General features: G+C 39.1%; 1 protein-coding gene across 7 annotated transcripts in view; it reads right to left on the bottom strand.

Annotated features, from left to right (window-relative positions):
- The window catches only part of CATSPERE (catsper channel auxiliary subunit epsilon), a 184622-nt gene that overhangs the window by 67937 nt on the left and 101224 nt on the right, over positions 1-15461 (bottom strand). For all 7 annotated transcript variants that reach the window (XR_008501161.2, XM_054478821.2, XM_054478812.1 and 4 more), the window contains 2 exons: positions 11831-12308; positions 378-820 (listed from right to left, as the gene is read on the bottom strand). Coding sequence is in view for 6 of the 7 variants with exons in the window: in XM_054478821.2 (XP_054334796.1) it covers positions 378-820; positions 11831-12308 (921 nt within the window). In the remaining variant the exon portion in view is untranslated. The remainder of the gene's footprint in view (positions 1-377; positions 821-11830; positions 12309-15461) is intronic.

Raw genomic sequence — 15461 nt, forward strand, 5'->3', positions numbered from 1 at the left:
TGAGCCACCGCGCCTGGCCTAGAATTGGTTGTTGTTCTAAGCAATTAGGTTTTGAGTGGTTTGTTATACTACAATAGACAACAGGAGTCTACAGGAAAGCCATGCATTAAAAAAAAAAAAAAAAAAGAAGTGAACAATACGATTGACAATGAGTTTTGAAGGAATGCGTTATTAGGTGGCAAAGAGGGCTTGGATATGGAAAGCAAAAATAATGGCTTGGGAATGAATGGCTTATCATGTTATTATTTATTAAAAACTCAGACATTCCTCAACATTTTCCCAGCTGAGCCTAGAAGGGAAATCCATTTATAAAAATGTTAATATTATACTTTTATACTTATTAAAATCAAATGAAGAAATTTAAAATATTAGCTTACCAGAGTTTTGGTGCAGTATCCAAAGGCAGCTTCAAAGGAAATGTCATGACTCTCTTGTAATATTTTTGGGCCATAAGATTCCACAATAACATACAGACCAGTGTTTTCTGGATAGACAATTTGAGTCCAAACTGTCAGAGCCTCTCCCTTGTCCAAAAAGTAAAAAACACGAGCAACATTATTATGAAATGCCACGTATGGGCATTTGTCTTTTGTCTTGAAAGCTATACTTTTTGCTTCCAGATGTAAGGGATAGTCCTGTACTTGTATTGTGCCATCGTCCAAAGCATACAAGAAATATGTTTGACCAGATGTATTTAAGAAAATGAATGCTTTTGTTGTGTAATTTGTCCATAAATGCAGCTTTACTGCATCTCTAGTATTAATCTTGGAATAAAATATTACATTATTTTCCATTTTTACCAAAATATCTCCATAATAATCTGGAAAAAAGAGAAAAGTTTGTGTTAGTCTAAGTAACCATAAATCGTGCTGTTTTAGTTAAGTGTACTTTTAACGAAAATAATTTCTTTGATAATGACCGAGTATTTTCATACTTTGAGAAAGTTAGAATGTGCAGATATGAACCTATAACTTTACACTATATTGGGGACCTTCTTTGCCACTTCATTGTATTAGTTTTCTTCTTGAATACTATATCACTTAGATATATAACATCATTTTACATAAAAAAAGAGCTGGAATTCATGTATTCAGTAATAACAAGGATGAGCATGGCAGGAATAGAGCTATTAGGAATTCTGCATTGTGTTGTGGATTGAATTGTGTCCCCCCAAATTCTTGTGTTGAAGCCCTAACCTCCAATGAGACTGTATTTGGAGACAAGGCCTTTAGGAGGTAATTAAGGTAAAATGGGCTAAGAAGCAGGGAGTCCTAGTCCAACAGAACTGGCGCCCTTATAAGAAAAGGAAGAGACACCAGGGATCTCTCTGGACACACAGAGAAAAAAGGCCACATGAGGACACAGCAAGATGGCAACTGTCTACAAGCCAGGAACTGAGGCCTCATCAGAAACCAATCCTGACAGTACCTTGATCTTGGACTTCTAGCCTCTAGAAATATGAGAAAATCTAAATTTCTGTTGTTTAAGCTGCGCAGTCTGTGGGATTTTGTTATGGCAACCCTAGCAGGCTAATATAGCTGGAATGAAGACATGGAGGTGAGTGGGGGTGAGAGTGGTATAAAGCATAGCCTACCTCTGCAGGTTCACTCATAGCAGATAATCAGCTTTCTCCACTTAATATTCTGCCTAAGTCACAGTGGGTCATAGTGGGTAACTATCTTAACTTCTTTAGTTCTGTTGCTATGTCTGTAAAATGAACAGTCGGGCTAGATGATTTCATAGCTTTCTTTCAAGATATGACATTCTCTGTGTACAGCCTCTAGGAATATACTTTAATTGTCAAAAGACAACACTTGGAGGGGACTGGCTGGAACGAAGAGGGGAATTCATCGAGTCAGGGAGGTTCAGGCTGTGTTGTGTTTATGCATCTTACATTTGAAATCAGAATACGTCAGTAACATTTTTACAAATTACTATAAATTGTATTCTACTTAAACTCACCTAATCAGAAATATATGCAGTAGACCACAAGGTGGAAGGGGAGAAATGTGAATGGATGACATAATAAATAATTCTATGCTGAATGAAAAAGTAATTGCAGGATGCATGCAGTATAATGATATATAAAATTTAAAACCTCAGGAAACAAAACAATACATTGTTTTTGGATTATATATAATGTCCAGATTGCTTCATGATATGGCCTGTCTGTTCTTTGGCCAGGTTTGTCTCTTGCCATTTTTTGCCTTACACTGTGTTATCTAGTCAGACTGACCTAATTTCAGTTCCCCAAACTTGCCATGTTCTTTCCTATCTCCACATCTTTGCACATGCTGTATTCTCAGCTTGGAATGCTACCTCAATCCCCCAACCTAACCAGTGAAATCATTTTCTAATATATATACTCTCTCCCTAGTTTTCAGTTTAGAAGTCGTTTCCTCCACACCTAGTTTTCTGATCCCATACATCTGGATTGATGTTCCCAATATTTGCTTTCATAGCACCTTCTCTTTTGCTGATCACACTGCTGACTACAAACATTATAAATCATCCTTGCTTTAAATATGAAGTTAAAATGAGAATTAAGAAAGATTTAAAAGATAATGTGGCTAAAGCCACACAGAGAAAAATTCAGTCTTTTGCTTGTGTGTAGCTTTAAATGCTTAGAAAATAAGAAAGACTAAAAATAAATGAAATAACCATTTAACTTAATAAGCAGGCAAGAGATGACTAAAGTTACAAAAAGAAAGCAGAAGTGAAGAATCAATAATGACAAAAGCAGAAATTAAATTAAAAAGAAAGTAGATAAAATTAAGAATTCTTTTTAAAAGGAAAAGAAAACAAAAACAACCTAAAAAAACACAATCTCTTGCAAGCCAAACTAACAAGGGAGTTAGGCACAAGCAATATTATCAATGAGGAAGATAATTATAGGTACATAAGAAATTTAAAAGTTAAAATAGCTCACTTTTACCAATAAATTAGAAAATCTACATAAAATGAATTATTTCCTAGAAAGACACGAACTTCTGAAATTGACTCAAGAAGGGATAAAATATTAGAATAGATCAATTAGAGAAAATAAAAATAATGAAAAGATACAACATTCCTGGTTGGGAAGACAAATATTGCAAACATCTATTCAACAAATGTATTGAATGCCTACTATGGGGCTATACTGTTCTAGGTACTTGGGAGGAATATATTCATGAAAAAACAGAAAATTCCTTCTATTGTGTAGCTTACATTCCAGCAGAGAAGACTGCCAATAAACATGAAAATAAATTATTTAGTGTGTTAGGTGATTAAGGATATAGTAATCAAAAAAGTATAGCACTAGGACAAATAGATTAGTGGAACAGAATAGCCTAGAAACAATCCGGTTAATGTGAGGAATGAATACATAATACAAGTAGCATTTCAGATCAGTGGGAGAGGTTTGCTTAATAGAAGAATGGTTTAAGGCAATATCAGCTTTCAATGGGAAAAATACAATTAGATTCCTAACTCTTGCGAAATATCAAAACATAAAAATCAGAATTATAAGAATAATGAAAATATATAATATCTTTATAATTGAAATGACCTGTCATATTATGGCATATCAGAAGTTACGAATAAAAATATTCATAAATTTGACCATTTAAAAATACAAATTCTAAATACCAAACTCCCTTCAAAAAGGTACAGGAAGTTACACACTAGAGAAAATATTTGCAATACATGAGATAAAGAACATATCAGTATAGATAAACCCAATGCAAAAATGTCCAAACAGTATGAATACAAAATTCACAGAAAAGGGGAAGTTGTGGGCAAGATGGGAGAATAGGAACAGCTCCAGTCTGCAGCTCCCAGCGAGATCAACGCAGAAGGCAGGTGATTTCTGCATTTCCAACTGAGGTTTAGCTCATTGGGACTGGTTAGACAGTGGGTGCAGCCCACGGAGGACGAGCTGAAGCAGAGTGGGGCGTCGTCTCACTGGGGAAGTGCAAGGGGTCAGGGAACTCCCTCCCCTAGCCAGGGGAAGCCACGAGGGACTGTGCCATGAGGAACAGTCTGGTTCCTCCATGAGGAACCCACGGTCTTTGCAACCCACAGACCAGGAGACTCCCTCAGGTTACTACACCACCAGGGCGCTGGGTTTCAAGCACAAAACTAGGCAGCTGTTTGGGCAGACACCAAGCTAACTGCAGGAGTTTTTTGTTCTTTGTTTTTCATACCCCAGTGGTGCCTGGAACACCAGTGAGACAGAACGATTCACTCCGCTGGAAAGGGGGCTGAAGCCAGGGAGCCAAGTGGTCTAGCTCAGTGGATCCCACCCCCGTGGAGTCCAGCAAGCTAAGATCCACTGGCTTGAAATTCTCACTGCCAGCACAGCAGTCTGAAGTGACCTGGGACACCCGAACTTGGTGGGGGTAGGAGCGTCTGCCATTACTGAGGTTTGAGTAGGCGGTTTTCCCCTCACAGTGGAAATAAAGCTGCCAGGAAGTTCTAACTGGGCGGAGCCCACCACAGCTCGGCAAAGCTGCTGTAGCCAGACTGCCTCTCTAGATTCCTCCTCTCTGGGCAGAAAGAAAGGCAGCAGCCCCACTCAGGGGCTTATAAATAAAACCCCCACCTCCCTGGGACAGAGCACCTGGGGAAAGGGGCGACCATGGGCGCAGCTTCAGCAGACTTAAACGTTCCTGTGAGCCAGCTCTGAAGAAGCAGTGGATCTCCCAGCATAGCCCTCAAGCTCTGCTAAGGGACAGACTGCTTCCTCAAGTGGGTCCCTGGCCCCTGCGTCTCCTGACTGGAAGACACCTCCTAGCAGGGGTCGACAGACACCTCATACAGGAGAGCTCTGGCTGGCATCTGGCGGGTGCCCCTCTGGGACAAAGCTTCCAGAGGAAGGAACAGGCAGCAATCTTTGCTGTTCTGCAGTCTCTGCTGGTGATACCCAGGCAAACAGGGTCTGGAGTGGACCTCCAGCAAACTCCAGCAGACCTGCAGGAGAGGGGCCTGACTGTTAGAAGGAAAAGTAACAAACAGAAAGGAATAGCCTCAACATCAACAAAAAGGACATCCACACAAAAACCCCATATAAAGGTCACCAACATCAAAGACCAAAGGTAGATAAATCCACAAAGATGAAGAAAAACCAGCACAAAAAGACTGAAATTCCAAAAACCAGAATGCCTCTTCCCCTCCGAAGGATCACAACTCCTCATGAGCAAGGGAACAAAACTGGACAGAGAATGAGTTTGATGAATTGACATAAGTAGGCTTCAGAGGGGAGTAATAACAAACTCCTGTGAGCTAAAGGAGCATGTTCTAACCCAATGCAAGGAAACGAAGAACCTTGAAAAAAGGTTAGATGAATTGCTAACTAGAATAACCAATGTAGAGAAGGACATAAATGACCTGATGGAGCTTCACAGCACGAGAACTTTGTGAAGCATACACAAGTGTCAATAGCCAAATCGATCAAGCAGAAGAAAGGATATCAGAGATTAAAGATCAACGTAATGAAATAAGCATAAAGAAAAGATTAGAGAAAAAAGAATGAAAATGAATGAACAAATCCTCCAAGAAATATGGAATATGTGAAAAGACCAAACCTATATTTGATTGGTGTACCTGAAAGTGATGGAGAGAATGGAACCAAGGCGGAAAACACTCTTCAGGATACTATCCAGGAGAACTTCCCCAGCCTAACAAGACAGGCCAACATTCAAATTCAGGAAATACAGAGAACACCACAAAGATACTCCTCGCGAAGAGCAACCACAAGACACACAATCATCAGATTCACCAAGGTTGAAATGAAGGAAAAAATGTTAAGGGCAGCTAGAGAGAAAGGTTGGGTTACCCACAAAAAGAAGCCCATCAGACTCACAGCAGATCTCTCTGCAGAAACCCTACAAGCCAGAAGAGAGTGGGGGACAATATTCAACATTCTTAAAGAAAAGAATTTTCAACGCAGAATTTCATATTCAGCCAAACTAAGCTTCATAAGCAAAGGAGAAATAAAATCCTTTACAGACAAGCAAATGCTGAGAGATTTTGTCACCACCAGGCCTGCCTTACAAGAACTCCTGAAGGAAGCACTAAATATGCAAAGGAAAAACCAGTACCAGCCACTGCAAAAACATGCCAAATTGTAAAGGCCATCAACACTATGAAGAAACTGCATCAAATAATGAGCAAAATAACCAGCTAGCATCATAATGAAAAGATCAAATTCACACAAAACGTATTAACCTTAAATGTAAATGGGCTAAATGCCCCAATTAAGAGACACAGAATGGCAAATTGGATCAAGAGTCAAGACCCATTGGCGTGCTGTATGCAGGACACCCATTTCACGTGCAAAGACACACATAGGCTCAAAGGGATGAAGGAATATTTACCAAGCAAATGGAAAGCAAAAAAAAAAAAAAAAAAAAAAAAAAAAAAAAAAAAAAAGCAGGGGTTGCAATCCTAGTCTCTGATAAAACAGACTTTAAACCAGCAAAGATCAAAAAAGACAAAGAAGGGCATTACATAATGGTAAAGGAATCAATGCAACAAGAAGAGCTAACTATCCTAAATATATATGCACCCAATAAAGGAGCACCCAGATTCACAAAGCAAGTTCTTAGAGACCTACAAAGAGACTTAGACTCCCACACAATAATAGTGGGAGACTTAAACACCCCACTGTCAATATCAGACAGATCGACGAGAGAGAAAATTAACAAGGATATCCAGGACTTGAACTCAGCTCTGGACCAAGCGGACCTAATAGACATCTACAGAACTCTCCACCCCAAATTGACAGAATATACATTCTTCTCAGCACCACATCACACTTATTTTAAAATCGACCACATAATTAATTAGAAGTAAAACACTCCTTAGCAAATGCAAAAGAATGGAAATCATAACAAACAGTCTCTCGGATCACAGTGCAATCAAATTAGAACTCAGGATTAAGAAACTTACTCAAAACTACACAACTACATGGAATCTGAATAACCTGCTCCTGAATGACTACTGGGTAAATAAATTAAGGCAGAAATAAATAAGTTCTTTGAAACCAATGAGAACAAAGACACAACGTACCAGAATCTCTGGGACAGAGCTAAAGCAGTATTTAGAGGGAAATTTATAGCACTAAATCCCCACAGGAGAAAGCAGGAAAGGTCTAAAATTGACACCCTAACATCACAATTAAAAGAACTAGAGAAGCAAGAGCAAACACATTCAAAAGCTAGCAGAAGACAAGAAATAGCTAAGATTGGAGCAGAACTGAAGGAGATACAGACACGAAAAACCCTTCAAAAAATCAATGAATCCAGGAGCTGGTTTTTTGAAAAGATCAACAAAATAGACCACTAGTCAGCCTAATAAAGAAGCAAGGAGAGAAGAACCAAATAAACACAATAAAAAAAGATAAAGGGGATATCACCACTGATCCCACAGAAATACAAACTACCATCAGAGAATAAACACCTCCATGCAAACAAACTAGAAAATCTAGAAGAAATGGATAAATTCCTGGACACACACACCCTCCCAAGACGAAACCAGGAAGAAGTTGAATCCTTGAATAGACCAATAACAAGTTCTGAAACTGAGGCAGTAATGAATAGCCTACTAACCAAAAAAAGCCAAGGACCAGACAGATTCACAGCCAAATTCTACTGCAGGTACAAAGAGGAGCTGGTACCATTCCTTCTGAAACTATTCCAAACAACAGAAAAAGGGGGACTCCTCACTAATTCGTCTTATGAGGCCAGCATCATCCTGACACCAAAACCTGGCAGAGACACAACAAAAAAAGAAAATTTCAGGCCAATATCCCTGATGAACATCGTTGCAAAAATCCTCAATAAAATACTGACAAACAAAATCCAGCAGCACATCAAAAAGCTTATCCACTACGATCAAGTCGGCTTCATCTCTGGGATGCAAGGCTGGTTCAATATATGCAAATCAATAAACGTAATCCATCTCATAAACGGAACCAATGACAAAAACCACATGTTTGTCTCAATAGATGCAGAAAAGACCTTCAATAACATTCAACACCCCTTCATGCTAAAAACTCTCAATAAACTAGGTATTGATGGAATGTGTCTCAAAATAATAAAAGCTATTTATGACAAACCACAGCCAATATCATATTGAATAGGCAAAAGCTGGAAGCATTCCCTCTGAAAACCGGCACAAGACAAGGATGCCTTCTCTCACCACTCCTATTCAACATAGTATTGGAAGTTCTGGCTAGGGCAATCAGGCAAGAGAAAGAAATAAAGGGTATTCAAATAGGACGAGAGGAAGTCAAATTGCCTCTGTTTGGAGATGACATGATTGTATATTTAGAAAACCCCATTGTCTGAACCCAAAATCTCCTTAAGCTGGTAAGGAACTTCAGCAAAGTCTCAAGACACAAAATCAATGTGCAAAAATCACAAGCATTCCTATACACCAACAACAGACAGACAGCCAAATCATGAGTGAACTGCCATTCACAGTTGCTACAAAGAGAATAAAATACCTAGGAATACAACCTACAAGGGATGTGAAGGACCTTTTCAAGGAGAACTACAAACCACTGCTCAAGGAAATAAGAGAGGACACAAACAAAACGAAAAACATTCCAGGCTCATGGACAGGAAGAATCAATATTGTGAAAATGGCCATACTGCCCAAAGTAATTTATAGATTCAATGCTATCCCCATCAGACTACATTAACTTTCTTCACAGAATTAGAGAAAACTACTTTAAATTTCATATGGAACCAAAAAAGAGCCTGTATAGCCAAGACAATCCTAAATAAAAAGAACAAAGTTAGAGGCATCATGCTACCTGACTTGAAACTATACTACAAGGCTACAGTAACCAAAACAGCATGGTACTGGTACCAAAACAGATATATAGACCAATGGAACAGAACAGAGGCCTCAGAAATAACGCCACACATTTACAACCATCTGATCTTCGACAAACCTGACAAAAACAAGCAATGGGGAAAGGATTCCCTGTTTAATAAATGGTGTTGGGAAAACTGGCTAGCCATATGCAGAAAGCTGAAACTGGATCCCTTCCTTACACCTTATACAAAAATTAAGATGGATTAGAGACTTAAACTTAAGACCTAACACCACAAAAACCCTAGAAAAAAACCTAGGCAATACCATTCAGGACATAGGTAGGCATGGGCAAAGACTTCATGACTAAAACACCAAAATCAATGGCAACAATAGCCAAAATTGACAAATGGGATCTAATTAAACTAAAGAGCTTTTGCACAGCAAAAGAAACTATCATCAGAGTGAAAAAGCAACCTACTGAATGGGAGAAAATTTTTGCAGTCTATCCATCTGACAAAGGGCTAATATCCAGAATCTACAAAAACTTAAACAAATTTACAAGAAAAAATAACCCCATCAAAAAGTAGGTGAAGGATATGAACAGACACTTCTCAAAAGAAGACATTTATGCAGCCAACAAACATATGGAAAAAAGCTCATCATCACTGGTCATTAGAGAAATGCAAATCAAAACCACAATGACATACCGTCTCACGTCGGTTAGAATGGCGATCTTTAAAAAGTCAGGAAACAACAGATGCTGGAGAGGACGTGGAGAAATAGGAACGCTTTTACACTGTTGGTGGCAGTGTAAATTAGTCCACCCATTGTGGAAGACACTGTGGCAACTGCTCAAGGATCTAGAACTAGAAATACCATTTGACTAAGCAATCCCATTACTGGGTGTATACTCAAAGGATTATAAATCATTCTACTATAAAGACACATGCACACCTATGTTTATTGCAGCACTGTTCACAATAGCAAATACTTGGAACCCAAATGCCCATCAATGATAGACTGGATAAAGAAAATGTGGCACATATACACCATGGAATACTATGCAGCCACGAAAAAGGATGAATTCATGTCCTTTGCAGGGACGTGGATAAAGCTGGAAACCATCATTCTCAGCAAACTAACACTGGAACAGAAAACCAAATACCGCATGTTCTCACTCATAAGTGGGAGTTGAACAATGAGAACACATCAATACAGGGAGGGGAACATCACACACCAAGGCCTGTCAGGGGTTGGGAGGGTAGGGGAGGGATAACATTAGGAGAAATACCTAATGTAGATGACAGGTTGATGGGTGCAGTCAACCACCATGGCACATGTATACCTATGTAACAAACCTGCACGTTCTGCACATGTATCCCAGAACTTAAAGTATAATAAACAAATAAAAAAATAAAACAGAAATAAGGAAATGACAAGAAAAAAAGGAAATTCACAGAAGAATATGCCCAATAAATTTATGAAACTAGATAAAACATTTAATTATAAAAGATATGTGCAATAAAATAACATTTTTCTTCTATATAACCAGTAACTGTTAAACAGATTATATGAAAATGATACATTTTCAATACTTTTGGGGGAGTTTAGACTGTGACAAACTTTGCTGGTGGGTAAGTGAGAAGGATTTATCAACTTTTTAAATATTTGTAATCTCTGATTCAGGTTCTATATCCAGTAATTTATATTACAGAAACACTTGTATCAGTGTGTGTACATATGCATATTTTCTGCAGCATTATTTGTAACAGAAAAAGAACTGAAGGCTAATATCTATCTAAATATCTGTCTACACCCCTATTAATTAGACAGTAGTGTGCATAGACAGTGGAACAATACACAGCAGTTAAAATGGCATTCGTTTTATATCTATTATATGTATTGTTTTGAAAACATGCCCATTATATTTTGAAAATATGCCCATTATATTTAGTATTTGCTTGTTTGAAAGTCTGGACAAACTCACAGGAGCTTTTTTTTTTTTTTTTTTTTTTTTTGACAGGATCTCACTCTGTTGTCCAGGCTGGGGAGTTCAGTGAGGTGAACATGGCTCACTGCAGCCTTGACCTCCCGGGCTCAAGTGATCCTCCTGCCTCAGTCTTCTGAGTAGCTGGGACCACAGGCACGTACCACCATGCCCAGCTAATTTTTAAGTTTTTAGTAGGGATGAGGTCTCACCATGTTGCACAGGCTGGACTCGAACTCCTGGGGTCAAGTGATCCTCCCACCTTGGCCTTCCAAAGTGCTGGCATTAGAAGCGGGAGCCACCACGCCTGGCCTCACAGGAGTTTCTTAATAGTTGGTTATTTGGGAAATGAGAATGGTGAGAGATGAAGGCCTTTAACTTCATACTTCATACACTTATGAATTGTTTGAGGGTGTTATATTTCATTGTTTCTGAATGACCTTCAGTATAACATTCAAACTGGGTATCTGACCTCCTCTAAAATCTATCCCCAATGTATCATTCTAGCCTTGTCTTCTTATCATGTGGCTCATGGTTGTTTAAAAAACACATGTGATCTTGTTTCATGTGTGCTTTATAACACAAAACCTCCCTCTACAGGTTTCAGAGGGAATATGGCCCTATCAACACCTTGATATTCCACTTCTAGCCTCCAGAACTGTGAAGTAATACATTTATGTTGTTTTAAGTCATCCAGTTTGTGGTACTTTGTTATGGGAGCCCCAGGAAACGTAACACAATATCACAGCACCTCCTACACCCTACGATGTATATATAAATTGCTTAGTTAGAATCTACTGATTGACCAAAATGAAACTACCCTCTCCCCCACAAAAAGAAATTGAGTTTGCCCTTTTGCTATGTGAGATCATAGTTAACATTACTGGAATTTAAAGTCAATTCATTTGTAGGTGATAAGAAGTGCACTCTGGCTGTCAAAAACACCACACATTGGTACATTAAAAAGTGTTACATCATTATAAGGAAGATGTCTATAGTGAAATCTAGAATAATGTTAGTAGACTGAGAATGCCTTACCTATTAAAACTTCATGAATAATGCTGTTATTTGATAGCATTGATAGATTTCCATGTCCTGCAGGTGTCTGTAAAATCCCAGTAAAGGTGAAATTATGGTAACAATAGTAGATACTATGCTTGTTCCACAGCAGTAATCCTGGCAGTGCTGAAAATGTAAAATGTGGCATGATAACACTGTCAATAGGGGCATCTAATGTAAAGTCTTGGGAAACCCACTGTTTTGTATCTTCATTATATATCACTAAGAAAATCTTTTTGGTGATGGTACATACAGTGCAATAATTTAAAAACACAGCAATCTCCAGAGGGTGTCCTGTGTACTCAACCCTGTCTATAGTCAGAGTAGCAGTTACTGATAGATTTAGGATGTTTTTCAGTTCTGCGGTAGTTAGTAATCTGGTAAATTTAAGAAGAATGTATCCGAGGTAAATTTCATTTTCTGTCCAGATTGCAAAGGTGCTTCTTCTTCCTTTAGCCTGTGACAAAATGAAAAATGATGAGAAAAATCTTCGATTTTAGAGATGGGCCTAACAATTTCTCTTTTTTAAATTTAAATTTTATTTTTTATTTTTTTAAATTTTATTTCAATAGGTTTTTGGGGAACAGGTGGTGTTATATGAGTAAGTTCTTCAGTGGTGATTTCTGAGATTCTGGTGCACCCATCACCTGAGCAGTGTACACTGTACCCCATGTATAGTCTTTTATCCCTCACCCCGCTCCCATCCTGCCCCCGACCCCCGCCCAAGTCTCCAAAGTCCATTGTATCATTCTTACGCCTTTGTGTCCTCATAGCTTAGCTACCAAGGTCTAACAACTTCCATCTTCTAATTTGCTACATTTAAAATATAGAGACCAGGTGTGGTGGTTTCATGCCTATAATCCCTGCACTTTGGGAGGCTGAGGCAGGAGAATCACTTGAAGTCAGAGGTTTGAGACCAGCCTGGGCAACAAAATGAGACCCCATTTCTACAAAAGTTAAAAACTAGTTGGGGGTGGTGGCGTGTGTCTGTAGTCTCAGATGTTTGGGAAGCTGAGGTGGAAGGATCACTTGAGCCCAGGAGTTCAAGGATGCAGTGAGCCATGATCATGCCACTGCACTCCAGCCTGAGTGACAGAGCGAGACCCTGTCTCTAAATAAATAAATAAATAAAAATTAAAGGTAGTAAATACTAAGGTTTGATTTGTTTCAATATATTTTTGAATAATACTTCAGGCATAGAAATATATTAAATAGAAATTGATCATATTACATATAACCATAAAAATAAATTATCCCAATTATTTGTTTATAAATTGTTTCTATCGGTAGGACTAATAAATTTTAATTCCTTTTAAATCTTTTAAGCACATCAGCCTTCTCTTTGTGTATTTATCACTCTGGCCTGGAGTGCGCCTTTGACCTTGATGTTTACTAAGGTCAATATATAAAGTCTCTTCAAATATTAACTCATTTTTGGAATTCTAGATTCCTTGGTTACCAGATAAAGAGAAGAGAAACTTAAAACCTTAGACATGGATATAGGCTGCTAGATGGGAATGGTATTCAGAAACTGCTGGGCCTAATTTCATCAAGGAGTCCAAGGCCTCCCTTCTCCTCTGCCTCCTCTCCCCACTGTTTCTAATTTTTTGGGATTTTTACTTGAAATGTAATTTCTATGACAATCAAAAGGAATCTTTTGAAAACATCTTGTCCTCATTTTACTTAATGTACAAATATTTAGTGTATACTGAAACAGGAGGTAGGCAGATATCAAACTGGTAACCAAAGAAAGACACAATTTGGGATAAAAGGTCATTTTGCTAAATGTGGATTCACATTAAAGTATAGAACTTATGTTGCTGGAAACAATTCTTAAAGAAGAAATAGATTAGAAACAAAATGGTGAGCTATAGAAGAAACCCACAGCCATTCTCATTCTTGTCAGAGAGATGGGAAGAGGAACATGTCATAAACACGACAGATGAGAATTCCAAGGATTCCCAGCCAAGAAGTGAGTTTTCACGCTCACTCACAAACCCTTTCCCATGTAACTCCACTCAATGCTTTGGCATAATCATGCAGGTGAGGTGAGAGATCCTTTTGAAGCATTCAAGGTCTCTTCAAAATGTAAGGTATTAAGTCTTTGAAGGCAGGAAAGGGGCATCAAGCTGGACAAGTTGAGAGAAACCCATCCACACTCTGGATTCTCAGCTCCGTGACTAGGAGTGGGGTAAGGGAGTGGAGAGGAACTCTCCTTGAGCCATGCGTGGCCTCTACCCAGAGTGTAAAGCAGCCTCCCTGACAGAATTGGGACAGAGAAATAGGAGACAGAAGGAGAGGGAGAGGGAGAAGGAGAGGGGAGTGCGGAGTGGGCAGGAGGAGAAGGAGAGGAAGAGAGGAAAACGCATCAAAATTCAGAGTCAGATGACAAAGTAAAGTTAATTACCCAATGATCAAAAAGCTGGAAGCTAAGTTGTAAAGCAGAGATAGTTCTCCCAAGGATTTCGAAGGTTGGTGGCACCACTGTGAAGTATTAAGAAGTCTCTGGAATGTTGTCAGTGATAAGGTGCCCAGAATGTCTAAAGAGAAAATAACTATAATAAAAATGCTGAAGGTTCTAGTGGAAAAGATGGGCAACATAGTGAAGAGATGAGGAATTTCAGCCAAGATACAGAAATGATAAAAAAGGAACAAAATGGAAATGCTAGAAATAAAACAAAAATCAAGAATAAAGAAATAACTGGAGGAGTTTGAGACTAACCTGGCCAACATGGCAAAACCCCGTCTCTACTAAAAATACAAAAATTCGCCATTAGCCGGGCATGGTGGCACGTGCCTGTAGTCCCAGCTACTCGTGAGGCTGAGGCAGGAGAATCACTTGAATCTGGGAGGCGGAGGTTGCAGTGAGCTGAGATCACGCCACTGCACTTCTAGCCTGGGCAACAAGAGTAAAACTCTGTCTCAAAAAAAAAAAAAAGAGAGAGAGAAATAACTGGGCCTGGGCGTGGCGGCTCATGCCTGCAATCTCAGCACTTCGGGAAGCCAAGGCCTGGGCACGGGGGCTCACGCCTGTAATCTCAGCACTTCGGGAAGCCAAGGCCTGGGCACGGGGGCTCACGCCTGTAATCTCAGCACTTCGGGAAGCCAAGGCCTGGGCGTGGCACCTCATGCCTGTAATCTCAGCACTTTGGGAAGCCAAGGTGGGAGGACTGCTTGAGGCCAACAGTTTGAGGCAGCAGTGAGTTTTGATTGTGGCATTGCACTCCAGCCTGGGTGGCAGAGTGAGACCCTGTGCACTTACCAAGAAGCTGGAAAAAGCAGACGAAAAAAGCAGTGAACATACACGTGTATACAAGCTGAAATACAAAGGAAAAAACAGTGAAAAAATAATGAACAGGTCATCTGAGATCTATGAGACAATATTAAATGGTCTCATACACGTGTTTTTGGAATCCTAGTAGGCAAGGAAAAAGAGAATGAGGTTGAAGAAACATTTGAAGAGATAATAGCCATGGACATTCCAAGATTAATGAAAGACATAAACCCAGAAATCCAAGAAACTCAATTGAACCTCAAGTAGGATAAATACAAAGGAAATAACATCTAGGCACATAGTAAAACTGCTGAAAACCAGAAAGAAATTTTCCAA

The sequence above is a fragment of the Pongo pygmaeus genome, chromosome 1, assembly GCF_028885625.2.
Source record: "Pongo pygmaeus isolate AG05252 chromosome 1, NHGRI_mPonPyg2-v2.0_pri, whole genome shotgun sequence".
Lineage (NCBI taxonomy): Eukaryota > Metazoa > Chordata > Mammalia > Primates > Hominidae > Pongo > Pongo pygmaeus.